At 36.2% G+C, this 22,677-nt stretch overlaps 1 protein-coding gene and 1 pseudogene across 1 annotated transcript; one reads left to right on the forward strand and one right to left on the reverse strand.

Annotated features, from left to right (window-relative positions):
• The first annotated feature begins 5,233 nt into the window (after positions 1 to 5,233).
• PAIP2 (poly(A) binding protein interacting protein 2) lies at positions 5,234 to 21,311 on the forward strand. The gene is made up of 4 exons (XM_039836256.1): positions 5,234 to 5,385; positions 16,685 to 16,848; positions 17,850 to 18,029; positions 20,313 to 21,311. Exons 2-4 carry the CDS (start codon positions 16,711 to 16,713, stop codon positions 20,367 to 20,369), a joined length of 375 nt encoding a protein of 124 aa, XP_039692190.1. The 5' UTR covers positions 5,234 to 5,385; positions 16,685 to 16,710; the 3' UTR covers positions 20,370 to 21,311.
• LOC120581690 (uncharacterized) lies at positions 7,100 to 7,218 on the reverse strand (annotated as a pseudogene).
• Positions 21,312 to 22,677: the final 1,366 nt, after the last annotated feature.

Below are 22,677 nucleotides of genomic sequence, written 5' to 3' on the forward strand. Positions count from 1 at the left end.
GTAAAGTTTTAACATTTTTCTCACCTCCATTTTAGCCTTTAGTTGAATCTTACATTCATCCTGTGGGGGAAACTTTATAAACACCTTGAGTTTGTTTTGCAGCCTTTTTTCTTTTTTAAACATTACTGAAAAATTTAGGATCAGCGTATTGGGGTATCCTATGTATAATTTCATTTAAAATTTATTTATAAAGAAGGATTTCTACCCATAGAATATAATACTATCTCCTGTAAAGATTTTAAGCGGTATGATTCTAAGGAACTTTTTAAGATTATATCTTCTGAAATTTTTTTTTTTTAACGGTGATGGGGACAAAAGGAAATAATGCACTACTAAATATTACGGCAGGTATTAAGAATACACATTTTTTGCCTGGCTTAGTTCACCACAAATTTTTGGTGTCTTTGAACAGTAAAATACATTACCACGTAAAAATGAGAGGTTCATGGTGTGTAGGAGAAATCTTGCAGGAACACTGCAGAACATTTTTTAAGAATCAGTAACAATTGGTAGGGTCTGTGGGCTGTTTAAGATAATTTGCAATAATGCTCCAAGCAGCTTTGTGAACTCTCTTGCTCTCCATAGAATATAACAGTATAGCTGAAAGCTCAAATATTGAATGGCAACGAGTTTGAGATTGTAGTCCCTGGCAGAGACCCTTAGCTGTTTATTGAACCTGGGCTTAAAGTGCCACTTCACTCTGATACAAGTTCAATGAATGTCAGAGGTAAGGCCAAGATACTTTTCCTTTAGACTAGTGGTTCTCAAATGTTTATATGCATCAAAATTACCTGGAGATTGAGTTGAAACATTGCTGGGCCCTCCTAGATTTTTATGATGTGCTGAGCTTTGGTTAAGTCTTTTGCATTTCTAACAAATCGGGTGGTAGTGATGTCAAGTGTGGAGACGATATTTGAGAAAGATTACTTGTAGCTGAGGAAGTGTTTTTGCTAGATAATTGTAATCAGATGCATGGATTAGATATTTTTTGGAGTACTGCAAGTTTTGCTACTGTTCAAAACCTAAAAGTGAGGGAAACGCTGGTAAATAATCACCATTTGGGGGCCTGTGCAAAGCTGTTTTGTTTTGTTTTGTTTTTAGTGAGAGACACCTCATTTCAGAACCCTAGAAAACTGCTTTCCCGAGTGTATTTTTTGCTCGGAACATTAAAATCTTGTAATTTTCTGGGGACCTGGTGCAATCAGATGTTTTAAGGAAGGTTAGTGGAGCAGAAACAGTCTTTGGAATTTATTTTGCCAGAGAGTTTTTTCTTTTCCATGTTTCTTTTTACTGTTACCATTCTTAATCACAACATAGGAACTAATGAAACGGCTTGATAACGGTTGAAATTTCAAGTAAATAGCAAAAGTGGAAATATCTATCATCACTGCTGATAAACTAGTTGGCTAGAGCTCAAAAGTACTAATTAAATACATGACATGCCAAAATGAGATTAGACTGAAAATTCTGAGTGAGAAGGTACTATGTGAGTAATTTTTAAAAACATTAAAGAATGTCAAAATTTTTAGCTCTGACCTTTTCTGGAACTTAATAGTTACAGCCTTAAAAAGTTTTATGATTTCCATACAATTTAAAAGTTCTGTAAAAACCAAGTGTACTATAGGGTATGTGAAAAGAAAGACAATCTATTGGGTACAGTAGACAAAAGTCGAACATGCCCAACTCAATAGCAGAATGTCTAATATTTTATAATCTTGGATGCCATTTCTTTGACTCTTAAAGGTTTTCCCATAGAAACTGCCTTCTGATTTATTTTGTAGTGTCCTGAGAGCCCGTGGAAAGGGATTGCAGTTTAAATGATTCTTGATAAAACAAAAGGTGAAACTAGTATTAGAGACCACCTAATTCATTTTCCTGGTTGTGGCTGCTTCTCACAAGTAGAATGTGTTTCTGACCCATTTCTCTAAGCAGCTGCTGAGCTGCACAAAACCAAAAAAGTTCTTGGCCCAGGCTGGAGAAATGGAATTGCTTCTGCCCTTCGGTGTTCCACACATGTAGGCATACACTACTTTTCTGCAGAAATTGCCTATTCCTCATCTACTTATTTTCTAAATCTTGCCTACACAAATCTGACCCACCTTTTAAGTCAGGCTAGGGTTTTTTGTTTGGTAAAATACACAACCGTTTTTTCAGTGTATGTTCAACAGTATTACAATCGTGCAACCATCACTATTACCCATCCCCACAAGTTATCTTGTGAACTATATTAAGCATCATTCATTCTCTTCAGCCCCTCACAACCACCATTATGTGCTTATGATTTTGCCTACCTCATGTAAGTGAAGTCAATATTTGCCTTTTGTAACACGCTTATTTAATACTCATTTCATATATGTCGCATGTTGCAGAATTTCCTCAAAGGCTGATTAATACTCCATTGTATGTATATGCCACAGTTTGCTTATCCATGCAGCTATTGCTGAATACTTGGCTCTTCCATTTTTTGTCAGTAATGCTGTTATGAACGTGGGTGTACAAATGACCTCTTTTGATTCCCTATTTCCAGTTCTTTTGGATATGTACCCAGAAGTAGAATTGCTGGATCATATGGTGATTCTACTTTTAATTTTCTTACAAACCCCATACTGTTTTCCATATCGGTTATACCATTTTATATTCCCACCAACAGTGCACAGGGGTTCCAATTTCACATTCTTGCCAACGTTTTTATTTGATAGCCACCCTAATGAGTGAAGTATTTAAAATTCACTGAAATAATTTCTAGGAAAAGGTGCCAGTTACTGCTTTGTGTCTTATTGTCTATAACAGTGTTGGTACATAGGCATTTGAGGTTTGTTGAATGATGCTGTCTCACTTGAATTAAAAACATTTAGAGCAGAGACCACCTCTTACCTCCACAGTGCTAGCTAGATGTTTACCCAAGACAGTAATGCTAAGTTTTACAGATTCTGCAATTTCCACATGATACAAGTGAGCATAGGGACAAGGCCATTACTAAACTATAGAAACGTATGTCAGGCTTCATTTCAGGTATGATTTCGTTCCTGTTTATAAATGCAATTCAAGCTTTCATAGAGATTCAGACAAAAAACAAGACCCCAAATCCTTCAAAATCTGATCACCTAGAGATGTTACAGATATTGCTACTCTATCAGATAGTTGCATTTATACTCACATACCAATGTTTACATGTATGTTTAGAAGATTATATGTCCTGTTTTGCAGCCTGCTTTTACAAAAAGGTATTCCACACCAATGAATATGTCATCTTTTTAATAACTTTGCAATTCTTTTAACCAATTCCCTATTGATAGGCTTTGGGGTTTTTTAATGGTTTATAACGTAGCTGTTAATATTCTTACATCTTTACATATGTCCAGTGTCTTTGGTCAGACACACATTTTACATTATGACAACTCAGGTCTGCAGGAAGGTGGTAATTTAGAGGGGAAGCCTGTTCACAGCTATCTTGTGTCCTCATTACCATCCTCTTCTGATTCCTACGTCAACTTCCATTTCAAGTTAGGATTACTACCTGAACCAAACATGAATTTCTGCAGCATCTTTAATCTGGACTTCTGATGGTCCCTTTGCAGTGTCTGTCTTCATCGGCAGATCATTTTTAGCCTTTGCTCTAACATTTTCCATTCACAGACCATCACCAACACCATCTAGGCATATTACGAACCCCATTTTGCAAGTGAGCAGAGGGTCCTTGTAAAGGTAGCCAGAGAATACCAAAGAAGTACTGTGGGCCCATCAAACTTCCTAATTTACAATGGTGAACTCTTAACTGTGAGCTGGAATCTGAAATTTTAACCCCTTTGTGTGTGTATGTGAAACCATAATCTTTCAAATGGTTCAGATTAAAGTAAACCAGGATTTATCAAAGATTTTTCATTATTACTGATAGAATCAAGTGGTTTGTGTTACTAAGTAACAAATTCAATTGATCTCATGATTAGTTTCTAAAAATGTCTAGCTCAACTACAGATTATCTAAAGTCCATTTTTGATTTTGTTCCTAGTTTTCATGGTTTCCAGCCTCAAGTTGATAGTTTATCTTCCAAGTTCCTTGGATGAATTACACTCCCCAGATGTGTAAAACAGCAGAGTCGTCTTCCCAGAGGTGTCTTTTCAGCAGACAAGCCAGACCCTCCCAGTTTAGAATACAGATCTGCAAACGTGGCTAACGAGGTTGATTCGGGCTATGGCAGAAAAACTAGTCATTTTTTTTGAAGCTTTGGATTGAACCAAAACAGACTTACAATGAATGAGATGTCCTCAAAGAAGACTAGCCTTCATGGATTCAAGGCTTCCCATGGAGAGAATTTTTTTTTTTTTAACTTTTAGTAGATATCAAAAGCATTTTTTAAATAAAATTTTAAAAAGGGTAAATTTGTCATTTTCCTTCCTTAGAGGGCAGAAATTACTAGTTTTTGTGTGTCTCAACTATAAGATATACATATTCAAACATCCAATTTCTTACACATACTGTACACTGTTCTTTGATTAGTATCTAAAAATATTGGGGCTTGCCAATAATATCAAGAAAGCATGGATTGAGTAGCGTTTGGGGATCAATGCATCCAGGTTCATGGACTAGGAAATTCTTAGACCCTGACGTCTCATCAGAAAAGTTCCACAGGCTGCTTGGGACCCATGTATTCATAATTTGCATCTGTATAAAGACCTAGCTTCAAAAAGTATGAATGTGCCTGCACGTGTCAGACTGCGGGTCTTGTAGATCAATATGCTTCTGTGAATTTGTATTAATTTGTTGTTTGTGTTTATGTTTGTGTCAGGATCTCTGAATGTGATTCAGTGCATGTCACTGTTAATGTGACCCTGTATTACGTTTGGTATGTGGGTGTTTGAGTGCGCTGTCGTTATCTAGACGTTCCTATTTGGTGTCAGGGTGTTTGAAGAAACCGTTGCTGTCTTTGAGTCTAAGTCCGTGTATCTTGTCAGGGACTTATTCAGTTCCCAGCTTGCCAACTCGTTGCATCCCATCATTCTTGAAAAATGAGCGAGTGTAGAGACACTGGCTCAGCCCCGCTCAAGTCTCCCAGAGAGAACGCGATAGGACTCCCAGTATAATCCGCGGACGCCCGGGTACGCTGAAAAGCCGTTGCGCATGCACACTTGTGCCACCTGGGAGACGAGAACTTTGAGGTCGCACGTTCTCTCGCGCGCTCTCTAGTGGCCTCGGAGAGCATCGCAGAACGAGAGGGCGGGGCCGACAACGGCGGAAGTGAAGTCACTTCCGGGCTGGGTGTTTGTTTGGACTGGAGAAGGGAGGCGGCGGGCGAAGCGCGCGTCGAGCGGGGGAGCGGCGCTGCCTGTGGAGATCCGCGGAGGCCGACCGGATTCGTTGGCTGCCGTCCCCGCTGCCGTGCACTGGGTGAGGGGTTCCCCCGGGAGGAACGGCAAGAAGGGTGTGAAGGCCCTGGCGGTTGAGGGACAGCACCTCGGCGATGGCTGAGGGGCCTAGAGGGTCCCCTGGGTTGTTGGCCACTTAGCCCCATATGGTCTTCTTTATTCCTTGCCTCTTTCAGCTGAGTCTGAAAGATGATCATGGACCTTTTTAGTTTCTTTATTCTCTAAGAAATGGCCGTCGCTTTTTTCTCATTGTCATTATTATTTATGATTTGGATCTCGCAGGACTTTATCCGGGTCTTCGGTGGCGCGCGAGGGTTGCCGGGATGGCACGTTCTCGCGTCCCCACCTCTCTCCAGTCCCTTCACACACGCACCCCTCCGGTACCCTTTTCCCCTGCCCCCCACGGCCGCCTCGGCAACAAAGCTCATTGTTTCTCCCCACTTTACGCCTGCGCGTCGCCACGCGCAGCCTCTACTTGCTGCGCGTGCGCGCTTCTCCCGAAGCTGGGACCGGGGAAGAGAAAGGGGCGGAGGGACTGTCGGGCTGACGAGAGTTCTCGGGGAGCTTTCTGCCACTAACCACGGGCCTGTACCTTTGTGATTCCCTTTTTCCTGTTTCTTTCTCCCTTACCCCTTATTTTTAGTTGTATTGTATCCCATGCTCCAGAGCGGAGAGCCTTTGGGTTACTGGAAATCCCTACTCCCCGGGAGGGTTTTGAGCCAGATGAACTTTTAAGGGCCCATCCAATTCACATTCTTTGATTCTGGTCACCTTACTTTTAATTTCTGTCTACTACTTTGTGCTTACTCCCCACCACCACCAAAATATATATATGGCTTGTAGTTAAGTTTGTTTTTGAAGACATTTGTTGAAGAGGCCAGCAATAGTGTTTTCCGGTGACCAAAAAGGAAGCTTTTCTGCTTCCTTTTGTTTTGTCCCAGCTTTTGCAGCCCCGTCACCTCACAGAAACCGCAAACTCTAGAAAGCATTTGGCTTCCAATTTGCCATGGGAGAAGATCTAACAGCTGACAGCTTTGGGTATTTAACAGATGACAAATTCCCATTTTGCGTGTGCTGGCTAATTTTGTCTTGTACCTGGGTGGCATAATTTTTCACAAATTGCATTTGAGCAGTTGATCAGGTGTTGGTTTGCATTTTCATTAAATAGCCTCGAAATTTCATCCGTTGCAGGTTATGTTTACAAATAAGCAAAAAGGATTTTTAATGAGACTCCACCCAGTGCTTCTGTTTCCAGTTATGAAAGAGGAAATTTGGGGCATATTACCCTGTTTATGCTACTTGTTAATTGTAAGCTTGAACAAAACTTATTTTTTTCTCACAAATAAGTGTCTGTGACAAAAATAGGTTAACTACAAAAATTATAGCCTATTTGTTTCTTTAAGGGATGGGAATTAGGTGATGGAGACTCACTGTAATGGTTAAAGGCTTGGAAGCTTGGCTGTTTTTATTATAGTATGTTGCATATTGTTCCTTAAAGAGCTCAAATTGACGTAGGTAATTTCTACCCTATTTGGGACAGAATAAGTTTATAGTAGGCTTTTTATTTTATTTTTTTCATTAAGCACTCTGCACCTTATTCAGCTTTACTCTTTAAGACCCTAGAGAGTGATGTTCCAGTTTTTTATTTTTTAAGCGAGGCAACCCTTGGTTGACCTCAGATTACGAGAACCTTGTCAGTTTACAATCCCTTATTTTATTTATTTTTTTACTTTTTACGCCTACAGCACCTGGTCTTCCTAGGTGGTCTCCCATCCAAGTACTAACCAGGCCCAGCCCTGCTTAGCTTCCAAGATCAGACAGGATCAGGCTTGTTCAGGGTGGCTTGGCCGTAGATGATGTTCCAGTTTTAATAAAAAATATAAACATTTGTAAAATGTCTTCTGTTAGCACAGCAATTTCATGGATATTGTGGAAATTAAAAGAAGATGGAAAATAAGGTGCTTGCCCCTTTCTTTTTGTGCTTTTACATATTCTTATAATTTACAAACTGTTTCCACATTCATTATTATAACAACCTTGAAATAGGCAGAGCAAGTTTTTTCTTGCCCATTTTGAAATTAAAGAAACAAATTTGAGAAATTATTTTTGTTTTATTAGGCACATACTTCTGTGGCACTTAGAAATGCCAAGTATTGTTCTAAGTGCTTTTACAAGTATTTAATCTCTGATGTCCATATGTGGTAAATACTACCTACTAAAGATAACAAGTGAGATATGTGAAGTAACTTGCCCAATGTTACACAGCTAGTAAGAGCTAGAATTCAAATCCTAGTAGTCCAGAGATTATGTGCTCTTAACCATTATATTAGGCTGCCTGTGATTTAGTGGCATATCCAGGATACTGTAGGTGGTTATTGGCATATCTAGGATTTGAACCTAGTCTAAGATTAAAATTACCCAAGTTATTCCCTTTGTAATCTGGACCACTGTGTTGCACAGGTGCCTTAATAGTTTGCATTTGATACAGCCTAATGTTCAGTTTCAGTAATTCAATCTTTTCCCCCCTAATTTTCTCATTGTTTAAAGCAGTTGTTACCCAGTAAGGTAGCTACTAAGCACCTGTGTCTATCGAGCACTTGAAATGTGGCAGGTGCAACTGAAGAACTAAATTTTTAATTGCATTGAATTTTAATTCGTTTAAATTTAAATGGTCATGTAGATAGTGGTTACTACATTGGATGGTGTTTCTGATGTGCTTTGAGTTTTTCTCAGAAGTGTTGATAGGTAGTGCTGAGCGATCCTTACTCTCACCTGATCACCCTTGTTATAGCAGTTGAGGTTAGGGTTATAGTCTTTGGGATTTTTCTATGACATTGTTTCACTCCTACAGGTTTTTGTATAGTGATTTTTTACCTAATACCTTGCAGTGGCAACATTTAATTGCTCTAAATGTTTAATAAGCACCAAGATAGATAATACCACTATGTGCCAGGCTCTCTGCCTAGGTACTACTATTCTGATTCATTTTACAGCTCGAGAACCTGAGACACAGGGATCCAAAGCTCATATTAAATCATTACTTTATATTGCCAAACATTAAAACAAAAAATTCAATGCTGCTCACAAACTTTTGAGTGGAAAACAAGCTAATGCAAAAAATTCTTTATCTTTTCTCATTAACTTCTAAAGAATCAACTAGTTTGCTAAAAACATGTATATATATATATACACACACACATATATATGCAAAAATGTGAAGGAGTCATAATAATTCAAAGTAGAATCCAAAGGAATAAGAAAAGGTGGTTATCTCTGTGGAGTCAGATTAATGAAAGAGACCAAAGAAACCTTTATTTGAATTTTAACGAGAATTCATTCTTAAGAGGTGAAACTGGAGGGAAAGTTTCTAAAACTTAAAAGATATCTATATTTTAAAATTCTGTAGAGAATATAAAATGGATACTGCTGGAAACCAGTATGTGTAAGAGGCATTTCAAGAGGGTAAAAAACAGCTGAACATAGAGTTTGTAGATTGAAAGTGCCAGACAGCATTAATAGGAAAAAAAGTCTCTCACCTAACCAAAATCTAGTGAAATTTCTGAATTTAAGTGTTAAACACTCATATTATGCTTTCAGTAAACAAGATGTTTACCAAAAAAAGAAAATTAGTTTTGTGCACCAGTGAAAGCTGGAGTGTTTGTAGATTATTGACAGAAGTCTAAGTCTGTCCCCATTGAATTATTAAACTACAAAGGCAAAAGACATTTTCAGACATGCAGTACCTTAGATATCCTTAAGTAACATGTAGAAGAACTATTAAAACAGATGTCAAGTTAGGGGAAGATGATGAATAAAAGAAACTGGTCAGCAATAAATCTTGTAAAACAAATAGATGATAATGTGAATTGTAAGTGTTAAATTTTAAGACTTGTTTAAAGAGATATATACTGATAGGGAAAACCTAATACTATAGATCCAGTAGTGCGGGAGGAAGCTGATAATAAAATCACTCTAAAGGTCTTGCCTTGTCTGGGAGCAGGGACCCAGTTGCATACACTGAAGGAGGAAAAGCATTTGAATGTCTTGAATGGGTTAGGAGTGTAAATATACTTATACTATATAAGTATATTTTTAATTGACAGGGAAAGTATTTAAATCACTTTAATTTCACAGTAGATGCAAGTCAAATCATTATGCTGTATACCTTAAACAGTGCTCTGACATCAATCATCTCAAACTGGAAAAAAACACTATAATTCTTCAGTTTGTCACAGAAAGTATTTTAACCCATTTAAGAAAGGAAAATAAACATTACAGGAATAGAGTATAAAAAGAAACTAAACATGAAATTATGATGGAAAACGTAAAACCAAACATCAGTTATCAAAAATGTGAATCCCCTATGAGACAGATTGGGTCAAATAATCAACAGAGGGCTTGAGTATATCACTTTTAGAATTTATTTTTGTACCTTAGAAATAACACATTTTTCCCTTTAGGCCCATGGAACATTTTGGAAAAATCAATCATAGTTGTCTGCAATCAAAACTGTAATAAATCCCCAAAAGTAAAGGTTTTTCTGGCATTTTATAACATAATAGAAAGAAATCAGGACATCAGAAGGTAACCAAAAGAACTTGAACATAAACATGGAAATAAAGGAAAATATTGTGCCGAATCTATGGGTCAATATAAATTAAATAATTGGTAATTGCCTAAAATTGGTAAGACCTATATTCTATATAAAAACTTATAGGAGAAACTTATACATACAAATTTTCTGTGAAAGTTTGAAAATGAACATGTTTGTCAACTTGAAAAAGCAAAACTTGGCTGAAATTAAGTAGAAAAAGTAAAGTGTGAAAACTGAAATTAATAAAATAAAAATAAGTAGAAAAGATCAGTAAGACCAAAAGCAGGGGTTTTGTTTATTAAAGTTGAATTTTTTAATAGATAATTTATTCAAAACATAAGATATGACAAAAATATCTCTAGTCACCTCATTCTCCCTGTAGGCATCCAGTATTCTCAGTTTTTTTTAACGGCTCTTATTGAATTATAATTCACAAACCATGCAATTTACCCATTTAAAGATGTGCAGTACTTTTTTAGTATATTCACAGTTGTGCACTCATCACCACAGTTAATTTTAGTACGTTTTCATTACCCCAAAAAAGAAAGCATGTACCCCTTAGCTTTCATACAATGTGTGGTCCTTTGTGACTGACTTCTCTCACTTGCCTTTTCATTGTTCATCCATGATATATCAAGTATTTCTTTTTATTGTTGAGTACTATTCCATTGTATGGTCATACCACATTGTATTTATTCATTTATCAGCTGAGGGACTTTTGCGTTTTCACTTTTTGGCTATTATAGTACAAGTTTTTGTGTAGTTATATATTTTCTAGCCATTCTAGTATAAAGTGATGTCTCATTGTGATTTTGATTTGCATTTCCCTAACAGTTGATGATGTTGAGCTCCTCTGTATGTGTATTGGCCATTTGTATGTCCTTTGGAGAACCATCTATTTAAGTTCTGTGCCCATTTTAAATTGGGTTGTCTTTTTAGTTCTTTATACATTCTAGATATATTCTTCTAATCATACAATTTGCTGCTTAGTTTCTTTTATATGTTTTCAGATTCTGTGCCTTTGTAAACCATGAACACACACACAGATCCCCCTCTTTTACATATATGAATTTATTACACACTGTTCTGCAAATTGCAAAACTGGAATTTTTTTTCCCTAAGATAAATCCCTGGTAGGCCTAATAGAGAAAAAGAGGAACATAAAGTCAAATTAGCTATGGCACAGAAGAAATTAGAAGTTACATTCTGTGCAAATTACATTCTTTGTCATTATATGTAACAGAATTGAAATTCTGGAGAAAATAAAATTGTAGTGAAATATAAATTATTATAGTTAACCAAAGAGGTAGAAAACCTGAATAGGCCAATCATAACAAGAAAAAACAAAATTAAAGCTTGTTAAAGATGTAGTAGTTTAACTTTTACCAAGCCATGTAAGTTTAGATTCATTTACCTTCAGGAATCAAATCACATAATTTCTGTTATTCAAACTATTCCTGAATATAAAGATGGAAATTTTCTTGTTTATTTATGTTTGAAAGCTATTTTCTGCAAGGGTCTAGCATTCTGGGGTTGCAGTTATTTTCTTTCATTGTAATCTTTTGCTTTTCATTGTTGAAAATCAGCTGATTTTTCTTATCACTTTTCTAAAAATGTCCTTTTGTTGGTTTGTTTTTGCTTTTAAGAATTCTCTTTAATATTCTGCAGTTTGACTGTAATGTATCTTGATTTGTATCTGTTTATCTTATTTCGAGATTCTCAGGCTTCTTAAACATGTTGCTTGATGTCTTTCATCAGATCTAGAATATCCAGATCCTGCATCTGCCTCATTTTTTTTCTTCTGGAACTTGGTCGTTCTCACTGTGCCCCTTACATTGCCGGAATTCTTTTTTGTAATTTTCTCTCTTTTTTTCTTTGATATTTTCTGTCATGTTTATTTTCTAGTTTTTATTGTATCTAATCTACTACCAAAACTATTACATTTTTATTTGTTGTGATTTCTATATATGTAGAAATTTTGTTTGTCTCTTTTTCAAATCTGCTGTGTACTCTTTATACTTTGCTGTTCTCCAAAGATATTTTTGAGCTTTGTCTTTTTTTAATCTGTGTTAGTTACATTATCCCAATTTCGAAGTCTGGTATGGTCTGATTATACTTTCTGTAAATTGTACTGCTTCTTGCTCATTGTGTCTTGTTTTTTCCTTCTGGGTTTGGTTATCTTTAATCATATACTATTCATTGCCCTTGAAAACTTATTTGTGGAGGTCCTTAAAGCCTAGAATGTAGATGCTTTCCTCCCAAGGAATTTAACATTTGCTTTTACTAGGCACTGGGGACACTACCAATACAGGACTGCTTCATACTCAGTTCACGGCTTGGGATGTTCTGGATTTCCCAGGTGATGAGAATTTATTCCTCTCATCCATAGTGGGACCCTCCCACCTTTTTCTCTTGATTTGCTTGATGAAGAGTGGGGGGCTACTTTTGGTTTACCTTTATTCAGAGCGTATAGCCCTTTAGGGTCCCAGCTTAGAATGAGAAGGATTTTCTTTTCATTTTTCCACTTTGACTTCTGTGCTTCTTGCCCCATAAAGCATCCAAGGAATTAACCCAAAGAAGCTTAGTGGGGAAAAAGCTCTCAATGCAAAGGCAGCTTCAATGTTTAAAAGTTCTGCTTCACTCTCTGAATTCTCACTTAACTTTCTTGTCAACACTTTCATGCTTTTAAGGATTTCTTGTAAAATATGTCATTTAACACTTTTAGTTTTTAGTAGAAATATTAGTTCGAATGATCTAACCCACCATTGCTAAAAAGAAGTCCCAATTTGTTTACATTTTTAGGAATTAAACCAATTTCCAGTAAATACACTGTCTTCTGGCCAAAAGACTTAATAGGAAAACATCAGTCCTGATCAAGTTGCAAAATTTAATAAAATTCTAGTTAGACTATTATGGACCAAATGATTCTAAAGTTCATATGAAGAATAAATATTAAAGCTTTTCTTCCCAAAGAAAGATGGAGAAGGGAGTTGTACTACTAGAGAGTAAAACTTACTGAAAGGCTACTGTAAACTCTCTTGGTATTTTCTATTCAATGAAACAGCATTCTTACAGTTTCCTTAGTTCATTGTACATGGTTTCCTTTAGCTCTTTGAACATTCTTAAAATACCTGATTTAAAGTCTTTGTCTAATAAATCCGATGTCTGGGCTTCCTCAGGACAGTTTCTATTTTTTTTTCCTACATATAGGCCATATGTTCCTATTTCTTTGTGTGCTTCAAAATTTTTTGTTGAAAACTGGGCATTTTGAATATTATAATGTGGAAGGTCTGGAAATCACATTCTCCCCTCTCCCCAAGGTGGTTGTTTTACTTGTCATAGTTTGTTTTGTGACTTTTCTAAACTAATTTTGTAAAACTTTGTAATCTCTTTTGTGTGTGGCCATTGAAGTCTCTTCCATTAGCTTAATGGTCAGCTAGTTACTTAAAGAGACTTTTTTTTCAATACCTGTAAACAAAAGCCAAAATTCTCCCAGTCTTTGCAGATAGACTGTTGTGTATGTTGAGGCACACCTTCAGCACGCAGGTGGTTTACCACTCTTTTAGCTTTCACTTTTTTTGCAGAGCCATAGGTAAAAGTGTTATAGGGTCTTCTCAGGTCTTTTCTGAGCACACTCCCAGCACTGGGCATACACATGGCCTACTAGGTTTCCCAGAATATGCTGGAGTTTTCAAAGCCCTTATTCCCAAAGCACCTCCTTCACCAGCCTTTCCTCCCAGGCTTTTTGCTTTGCCTGTTGTTTGCCCCAAATGTTATTTCTTGGCCTGGGCAATATTGGGTACTACATTTGTCTTTAACTGTTTTCAACATAGGCAAAACACTTTTAAATTGTAAACTTTATGGTATTTGAATTATATATTCAAGTTTTTAAAATAGCAAACACACAAAGGATGCACTATAAAGAATGTGATCCAAGAAGGGTCAAGAACAGGACATAGAAGATAATTTTAAATCCAATACATTACCTTTTATTAGAACATGTTGTGTTCAGTAATTTTACATCTGTCAATGTTCTGAAAGTAAATGATCCTTAACCCTCTCGTTTTCACTTGACTTGCTGTAGCCAGAAATCTGGCCAGTTGTTCCTTCCCTTAACTATAGAAGATTAGTGCCCAGGCTCTAGTTCATTCTTTTTGGCTTCAGTTATGATTTATTTCCCAAATACTGCTTGACAAAGTAATTTCATTTATCATCCTTCATAGACTTTCACTGGGACCTATAGCAGATCCACAGGTTGTTTGATGACATGATAATAAGCAAAAAGAAGACCGAGGGTCTTGTCAAATGCAGGGATTGGGCCCTTGCTATAAGCAAAATATAAGCACTGTTTATATTTTGTTACTGGTTGGCATCAAATGAGGAGGGAGGGAGTCCCTTGGGATTCCCAGATATAGAATTTGCTGAAGCAGATTTTTCATTGTTTTACATAAGCTTTGCTCATAAAATATATGGAAAACACTTTTCTTTAAAAATTTTTTACATTTGTATTAGATTGACTTTAGTCACCTGAAAGCCTATTTTAAAATAAATTAGAAATATTTCTAGGTGGACATGTCTCACATAAAGAATTGCTACTTAACTATTCAATGCATTTGAATTTTGAATATCCTATATCAAACATGATTTTTGCTGTTTTTAATTGAGATATGTCACTTGTTAAAATTATGGTCTTCTGAAAGGATTTGGTGGGTACAAGTTGGAATAGGATACATGTTGGGAAAATAATAATGAAAAGCTGTTCTAAATTGGGGGAGTTTTTTTGTTTTTTGTTTTAATGCCTTCAGGACCCAGCCTTCCTAGGTAGTCTCCCATCCAAGTACTTACCAGGCCCGACCCTGCTTAGCTTTTGAGTGGGGTGTCTTTAAACATAGTTTAATGATTGTTTCAATGCAGAGTAAACAAAGTTCTATCCAGTTGCAAAACAGGATTGTTCACTGCTTTTCATAATATTTGAGGTTAACATAAAATGTAATTCATTTAAGGATCATCATATAAATGTTTGGTAGCCTGAAATATAAGAATGAGTAATTTTCTTTAGAGAAACATTGCTTTTTAGTGAAAACTTTTTATCGAAATAAAGAGTTTATTTCATCCAAGATTAATGATAAATAAAAATATCAAAGATATCCATTGTCCGTTTTCTGTTTTGTCTGCTTTCACAGTGCCTCTGTTTCCTAACCCAAATGTTTTCTTTCTACCCATACCCTAGCACATAAATTTCAGAGTCTGTCTCTGCTTCTTTCTTATACATACAACAGTAACTAGGGCAGAAGTTATCAGTAATTTGTAGTTTGAGGATCTCTTAATAACTAAAAATGTCACTACCAGATGCTACTGTCATTAATATTCAGTATTTAAAAAAAATACATGTGTGTTATGATAGGACCTCCTATCCCCAACTTAGAGAATAAATTCATATTATATTAACAGTTATGAATTTTTACTAATTTCCCCTTAAGGATAAGTCCATAAAATAAATTTAAAGAGCCAGGGCAGTACAGATAGAGCAAGTCTCTCCCTGAACCTTAGTCCAAGGAAGAAACTACTAGTAAGAGACTTTAGTTTTCGTGTTTTACTTCATTTTAATAACTTCATTTTATCTTTTTTGTTTTTTGTTCGTTTGTTTGTTTGTTTGTTTAAACTCTATTCTCATATTGGGTATGCTGTTTTCTTCCTTTGGTACAAGTCACACTACTGTTTGAATTTATGTACAAGTAGCTCTTTTTGTGTTGTAAACCCATTTATAGCAGTTTTAGACTTAATGTATTGATAGAATATTGTAGAATCTAAAACTTCATGCTTTGAACTTTTAGCCTGCAGTGTTATCAATTAGGCTAGAAGCTGTTATCATCTACAGACATACCTCAGCTATTGAAGGTTCCATTCCAGACCACAATAAAATGAGGTATACCTGTATTGAGTAGAATAAGAAAACAAACCTAATGTATTAGATACTGCTTTTACTTACATGAAGAGATTAAATGATACAGAGGTGGTGGTTGTACAACAAGATGGATATACTGAAAAAAAGGTCGGATGCCTGAAATTCATTGTACAATGGGGAAATGCAGACATAGAGGAGCTTCATATGGACCCAGAGATAAGCAAATACAGTGACCTTTGAGCAACAGAGGAGTTAGAGGTACCCATCTTCCACACAGTCGAAAATCTGCTTGTAACTACCGTGAGCCCTCCAAATGCACGGATTCCCAGCTGTGGAGTTGACTCTTGATAACGTGGGTTTGAACTACACTGGCCAGTTGAACTGCAGTCAGTTGAAAAAAATCTGTGTATAAGTTTGAACCCTCACAGTTCAAACCCATGTTGTTTAAAGATCAGCTGTAGAGTGGGCTACAAAGTTGAGATATCCAGAGCTATATCTTGGCACTGAGGGACTAAAAAGTTATTAAAAATCTGTTTTCACTTTCAATCTCTGGGTTTTTAAATATTTTTTAAAGCAGAATTTGCTTTTCATAAAGTCACTTGATGACTTAACTCTTCCAGACCACCCATTTAAGCAATTGATTACCTTCACTGCTATCTGAAAACATTAGATGAATATAGGCTGTTGTCATCTAAGTTCTTAAACATTAAAATCATTTGGGGAAAAAAATAATTTCCAATCGCCCAATTATCATGTGCATGGTAATAATAGATGCTCACTAAGAAAAAAATCACTAACTAAAATAACTGTTGTTGCTTTAAGGTTAAAAACGACAACTAACGCCAACCATGAAAGATCCAAGTCGCAGCAGTACTAGCCCAAGCATCATCAATGAAGATGTGATTATTAACGGTCATTCTCATGAAGATGACAATCCATTTGCAGAGTACATGTGGATGGAAAATGAAGAGGAATTCAACAGACAAGTTAGTTTTGTGTACTAATATGTTCTTTTTCATACCCCAGAGAATCCTCAAATGATGTACTTGCTTCCTGAAATGTATTTTTTATCTGGTCCCCTATATATGAAATATATGGATTTATGTGCAGCCAGTCCTGTTTTATCTGGATGCTGATTACTACCAGGTTAGGGAACCTTTTTCAGAGATTCAGCTTCTGGAAGACTAGGGTGGGGCCTGGGAAACTTGTTTTTTAAAAGCTCCCAGATGGTTCCATTGAGCAATTAGGTTTGGAAACCACTGCCTATACCAGTCATATTGCTCTATTGCAGTGAAAGTCAAGAGAATAGAAATCAGGAGCAGATGGGCACAGGTACTAACTAGGGTGTAGAATTATTCTGTTTTTCACATGAGGTTCTCTAATCAGCCTGAAATACCTGACACCACACTTCTCTTTAGAGAACTTTCTTACATTGATAAATGTTGTCTTTTATTCCCATATTTCTGGCATCTCTTCCCATCTTCTAACAGTTTCCTCCCTGATATGGCTTTGATAGTAAGTAGCCAACTTGATTTTACCATATCCAATGATGCATATTCAAGAATAAAACAATGTAGTCTTACTTCAGTGAAACTCAGTTGGCTTTTTTTTTTTTTTTAAATTACCCATATCCTGACACTACCCTCTAAAATTTTTTTTCAGTCATTTTGGGTAGGTTTAGGGTTTATATAGTTTAAAAGTATCACAGGTAATTCTGACATGCATTCCTCAGTGAGAGCACTCTTTATTACTTCTTCCCCTCCACCCTCAGTGCAAAAAAATATATAGTCTGCTAAGACAAGTAAAGACATAAAACTCTAAACAGATCTTCTCAGGTCTTATGGTAAACATTTTTTTTTCCTTAGGACACAAGCAGAAGAGGAAGTACGACATTATGTTTTTAAATGGTTCAAGATATTTTTAAGCTGTACCTAGTGATGTCTTACCAAATGTGCTATAAATTATCCTTTATTTATTATAAATCCAGATAGAAGAGGAGTTATGGGAAGAAGAATTTATTGAACGCTGTTTCCAAGAAATGCTGGAAGAGGAAGAAGAACATGAGTGGTTTATTCCAGCTCGAGATCTCCCACAAACTATGGACCAAATCCAAGACCAATTTACTGACCTTGTTATCAGTGATGGCTCTTCTCTGGAAGATCTTGTGGTAAAAAGTTATTTTTCATCTTTTTAAAACGTAGCTCATCTTTCCCATAAGTGGAAAAGCCAGCAACCATCTGTTTAAGAAGAGTTCTACATCTCTTCCCCTTCAGAAATTGTAAAATGCTTTTTACTATGGAAGTAGAGGCTTCCCAGTCTCACTTATGACATGGAGTGACTTCTGGAAACCCTCTGGATTTAGTCTGAGATTACTAACAGACTTCTTGCCACTGCTTTTAGTTTTGATAACTATGTTGCCCTAGGAGACATAAATGTCTTAAAGCATTAATTCAAAAAGTACACAGTATGTCTATGTGACTTACCTATACAAAAAAGTAGCTTAATGGAGAGGTATTCTTTAAGTTTGTCTTAAAACATTTGATGATTTTTGCAAATTTTTATCTGAAAGGTAAAATTTGGGAATTTTTTTTCCTGAATTCAAGAAATCCAGGATTTTCATTGAGTTAACCGTAACTCCTCTTGGAACTGTGTTTTAATAAGGACTTTTACAAGCTCTTGACAGAAAAGAACACAAACCTATTTTCATTTTTAGTTATCTCAGTGTCTGACGATATATTTGTAGTAAAAGGTTTTTTTTGTTTTTTAGGAATTTTAATAACTAATCATCAGTACTAGAGTAAAACCTAATGAGTCCACTGAAATTAAGATAAAATAATTTAAAGTCAGAATGTTAACCTGTGCACAGTCTCTAGTTGCTTCTACAGGATCTCTGGAATTTACCCCTAAACTCTGAAGTATTTTTTGTAATTGTCTTCTGTTCACTGTGTGGTGATTTTTTAACCTGGCTGTGTATCATAATTACTTGTGAAGCACTGAAAACAAACAAAAAGTTCCTCAGCTACATCCCAGACCTGCAGAATCAGTCATCTAGGCATGTTTGTTTTTAAAAACTACTCCTAGAGCATACTGCCAGCCTATCAGGCATTTGGAAAGCATTCTTCTAAAGAGCTGTATAGAGATCACTGAAATTTAGTTTACATTGTGGTATAGCCTTTGTCGTAGTAAACGACAGTAACTAATTGAGCAGATGTGTGATATGAATATTCTGTTAGGATATGCTTGCTTATGGCTACATTAGTCACTCCACAAATAATCCTGGTTGCTCTGATGAGTAAAGCTCTTGGTTGGGGGTCATGTGTAACTTTAATCTGCAGCCAAGATAAATCCATTATCTAGAAACTGGTTTGTTTGACTTAGTCTATTTGAGATTACTTTAATTCCTTCTCATTCTTTTGTAGCTGCCAAAAGATTGCATTTTCAAGAACACTGCTTTTTTACTTAAACCTCAGTTTTAAAGTTTATATATATTTCTCTTGAGAGAAGGGAGACTATGTCCTGTACAAGGAAATGGTTGTGTATAAATTATGAAACCATAAGATTAAATTATTGCGCCAGCGTGCTGTTTAATGTGCTTGGTCTTGAAGTAAGTGACATAGAGGGCTCAGAATCATTCTAAAATCCTGCAGCATGCCTACATTTCTAGCCCTGGAATCTGTTCTGGTTTCCTTTCATCTTTTTCAGCTTGCATTCCAATATGTGGTAGAGGAAAGTTGCCAGCTATTCCCTATATGCAGACATGTCTCTTTATGAAAGTAAAGATGCAGAGATATAGAATAATGGTGGTACATGTCTGTAAGGCTCTCAGACTCTTCTTCCACTGGAGTCCCAGGGAGAGTGACTTTGTCAGGCTTACGTAGGAAGTTAGTTAGGGGCAGAGCTGGGATTCCAAGTTAGGTCTTCTGGCTCCCCATGTAGTTTTCTTGTTATATACTTGGTTTCCTGTGGGAATTAGAATACAGCAATTGTTGGAAAACAGCACTGTATTTTCAGTGAGGATCATAAAGTAAAATTAATACATAAACAGTTCCCCAATCACTTTAATCATCATTTCAACACTTGTTTAATATTTTTGCATGGTATAAAACTGTTTAAAGAAAGTCAGGTATCATAGCTAAATGAACAGAATTGCATGTTCTGTTACACTTAATTTATGTGAAGTTAGTGGGTTTCTGGTTACACTTAAGCAAATTTAATTTCAATTCCTACTTTGTCCTTATAAAGTTGATAAAATTTGATGCAATACATATATCTTACATCTGGTTCCTGCTTTTCCTGGCATAGATTTTTGGGGTTAAATTTAACTATGAGTTCTTGCTTTTGTCTTGTACTTTTTGGAAGATGTTTTTGCATGTGGATCTGGGTTGAATGCTTCTGAGTATCTGAAGCCATCTGTTAATGAACTTGCTTTTTTTATGTACTTATTTTCCAGGTCAAGAGCAATCTGAATCCAAATGCAAAGGAGTTTGTTCCTGGGGTGAAGTACTAAAATATTTGAGTAGACGGGGCCCTCTTTTGGTGGATGTAGCACAATTTCCACACTGTGAAGGCAGTATTAGAAGACTTAATTGTAAAAGCTCTCTCTTGTCACTGTGTTACACTTATGCATTGCCAAAGTTTTGTTAGTCTTGCATGCTTAATAAAAGTGCTGAGACTGTTATTAAGTTAAAAGCTGTCAAACATTTACTGAAAATAGAATTGGCCCCATGGCTTGATGTGAAGACAGCAAGGAAAGAAGCACCAGTCAAGTTGTAACAAAGCACCAAATTAAATGATTTCTAAATCTTAGTGAATTTTCTTTTTTGAGGCTAAACTGGTCTCTTAAGGTTAACACTTGTTAGTGTCTAAACTTAATGAGTAAATTAAGCTCTAGGTGTTAAGCAGATTTCTCAGTTTAGACTTAAATTTGCATTTGTCTCCATCAAAAAGAATCTCCTGAAGAAGCTTTATTACTTAATTTGAAAAAATACATTGTAGATAAGTATGTCTTTGGTACTGAGGTTACAGGGTAGTGATCAGATTAGAACTAGTCCTGTTCTAATGGCATGTTATGTAAGAAATACTGAATTCTCCTGCTGTTACATCTGAGGAAGTATGTGATTTGAGAATTGTATCTTCTGAGGAGTCACTGCATCATAGCTATGCCTGCGTGAAGTCTAACATTTGACCAACTCATAATCCAGTTGAACAAAGAAATTGTAACACGTGATTTGAGTGGTGCTTTTCCTTGCTTTGTTAACTATCACTACAATAGTCTGCAGCACAACTTTTCTTTTAACAAAGCTAGAACAGTTTTGGCTTCTTAAACTTCATATTTGGGTAGGTTAAGCTGCCATACGTGTTCAGTGTGAATAGTGTTTAAGTTGAAAATATTGTAAAAAAATTATATTTTTTCAAAAATATTTAAAAAAATAAATAATAGTAGAACTGAGCTGATGATTGTGTTTATTGGTGCTGAATGCAAATTCTCTAGTGGTGATACTCACTTCATTGTGGGCCTCAGTACCTCAGAGCAACCCTGCTGGCAAGATTTGCCAAGAGAGCAGACTTTATTAGATCCCATTTTGTCAAGTATGTTGTTATGCAAATATCTGTCCAAAATACAGCAATAAAATAAACCCCATAGCCCCTTCTGTGACCCACATTGATCGCCTCAGGCTGCAACATCAGGGCAATTATAGATATCCATGTTAAGAAACTGCACCTGACCAATATAGTGGTAATCTTAACTCTACCATAACCTTCATTGGCTTCTGACCTACACAAGCCATTGCTAGTCTGATTGGACTAGTTTGCTATTTTGATTCACCCGGATCTTCCCTATTTTCCCCTCATAAGCTTATTTATAATATGTTTGTGGATAATCTTTATTTGGGATACACTGTCAACCAACTAGCAATTTCCTAGTTCCACATACAATTCTGTCTCATGGCCCTACGAGGTTGTTGATAATGCCCTCTGGGCTTTTTTCAAGTTTGTTAGGCTCAAGATTGAGAAGGCCATGTAATCAGTTCTTCCTCACATCCTTCCTGGGGTTGGGGATCCTTTGGTGTGAGCACCTGTGCCCCAGTGGTTTTTAATAGCTACCATAAGAAACTAATAAACAGGGTTTTTAATAAACTGAAGCAGAGATGATTCTGCTTTAGTCTTGTTCTTTTTGTAGCCATGATACAACCAGTCCCCTTTGTTCTCTTAACAGCTCAGTACCACAGGGCTGCCAAATACATGAGACTTACAAATCCTCTCTCTCTGAGCTCAGATGGAGGCAAATAAATTCATTTCCACATGCTGCCAAATTACCATAGTGCGATATAATTGGAGATTATAAACTTAGACATTGTAATCCAATGATTAAGAGCAGGCTAGTCAGACTTCCTGATTGTGAATCCAGTGATCATGGGCAAGTCATTTAACCTTTTTGTAACTTAAGATTCTGGCTTTTTAGAATAGTAATGATAATATCTCAGGACTGTGTGATGCGTTAATATACATCAAGCATTTAAGACAGTCCCTGGCACATAGAAAGTTCTATTTAAGTGATTGTTATTACTTTAAGGAATCATCTAGGCTAAGCTCTCATTTTGTTGGAACATTTTTTGTCTGACTTAGGGAATGTGTACATTAAAACTACTTTGATGTTTGACTAGAGAGCCAGGTGTCTGCATTACAGGTAGAAATGGAAAGTTTCAGAATATCACTACTGAGTACATTTCAAAGTCCTTGGGACAAATAATCACCCCATGAGAGCCTGCCTATATGGCATAGTTTTAGGGTAACGGAAGTCATCCTGTTTTTAT

The sequence above is a fragment of the Pteropus medius genome, unplaced genomic scaffold (genome assembly GCF_902729225.1).
Source record: "Pteropus medius unplaced genomic scaffold, Ma_sr-lr_union100, whole genome shotgun sequence".
In the NCBI taxonomy this organism is placed as follows: Eukaryota; Metazoa; Chordata; class Mammalia; order Chiroptera; family Pteropodidae; genus Pteropus; species Pteropus medius.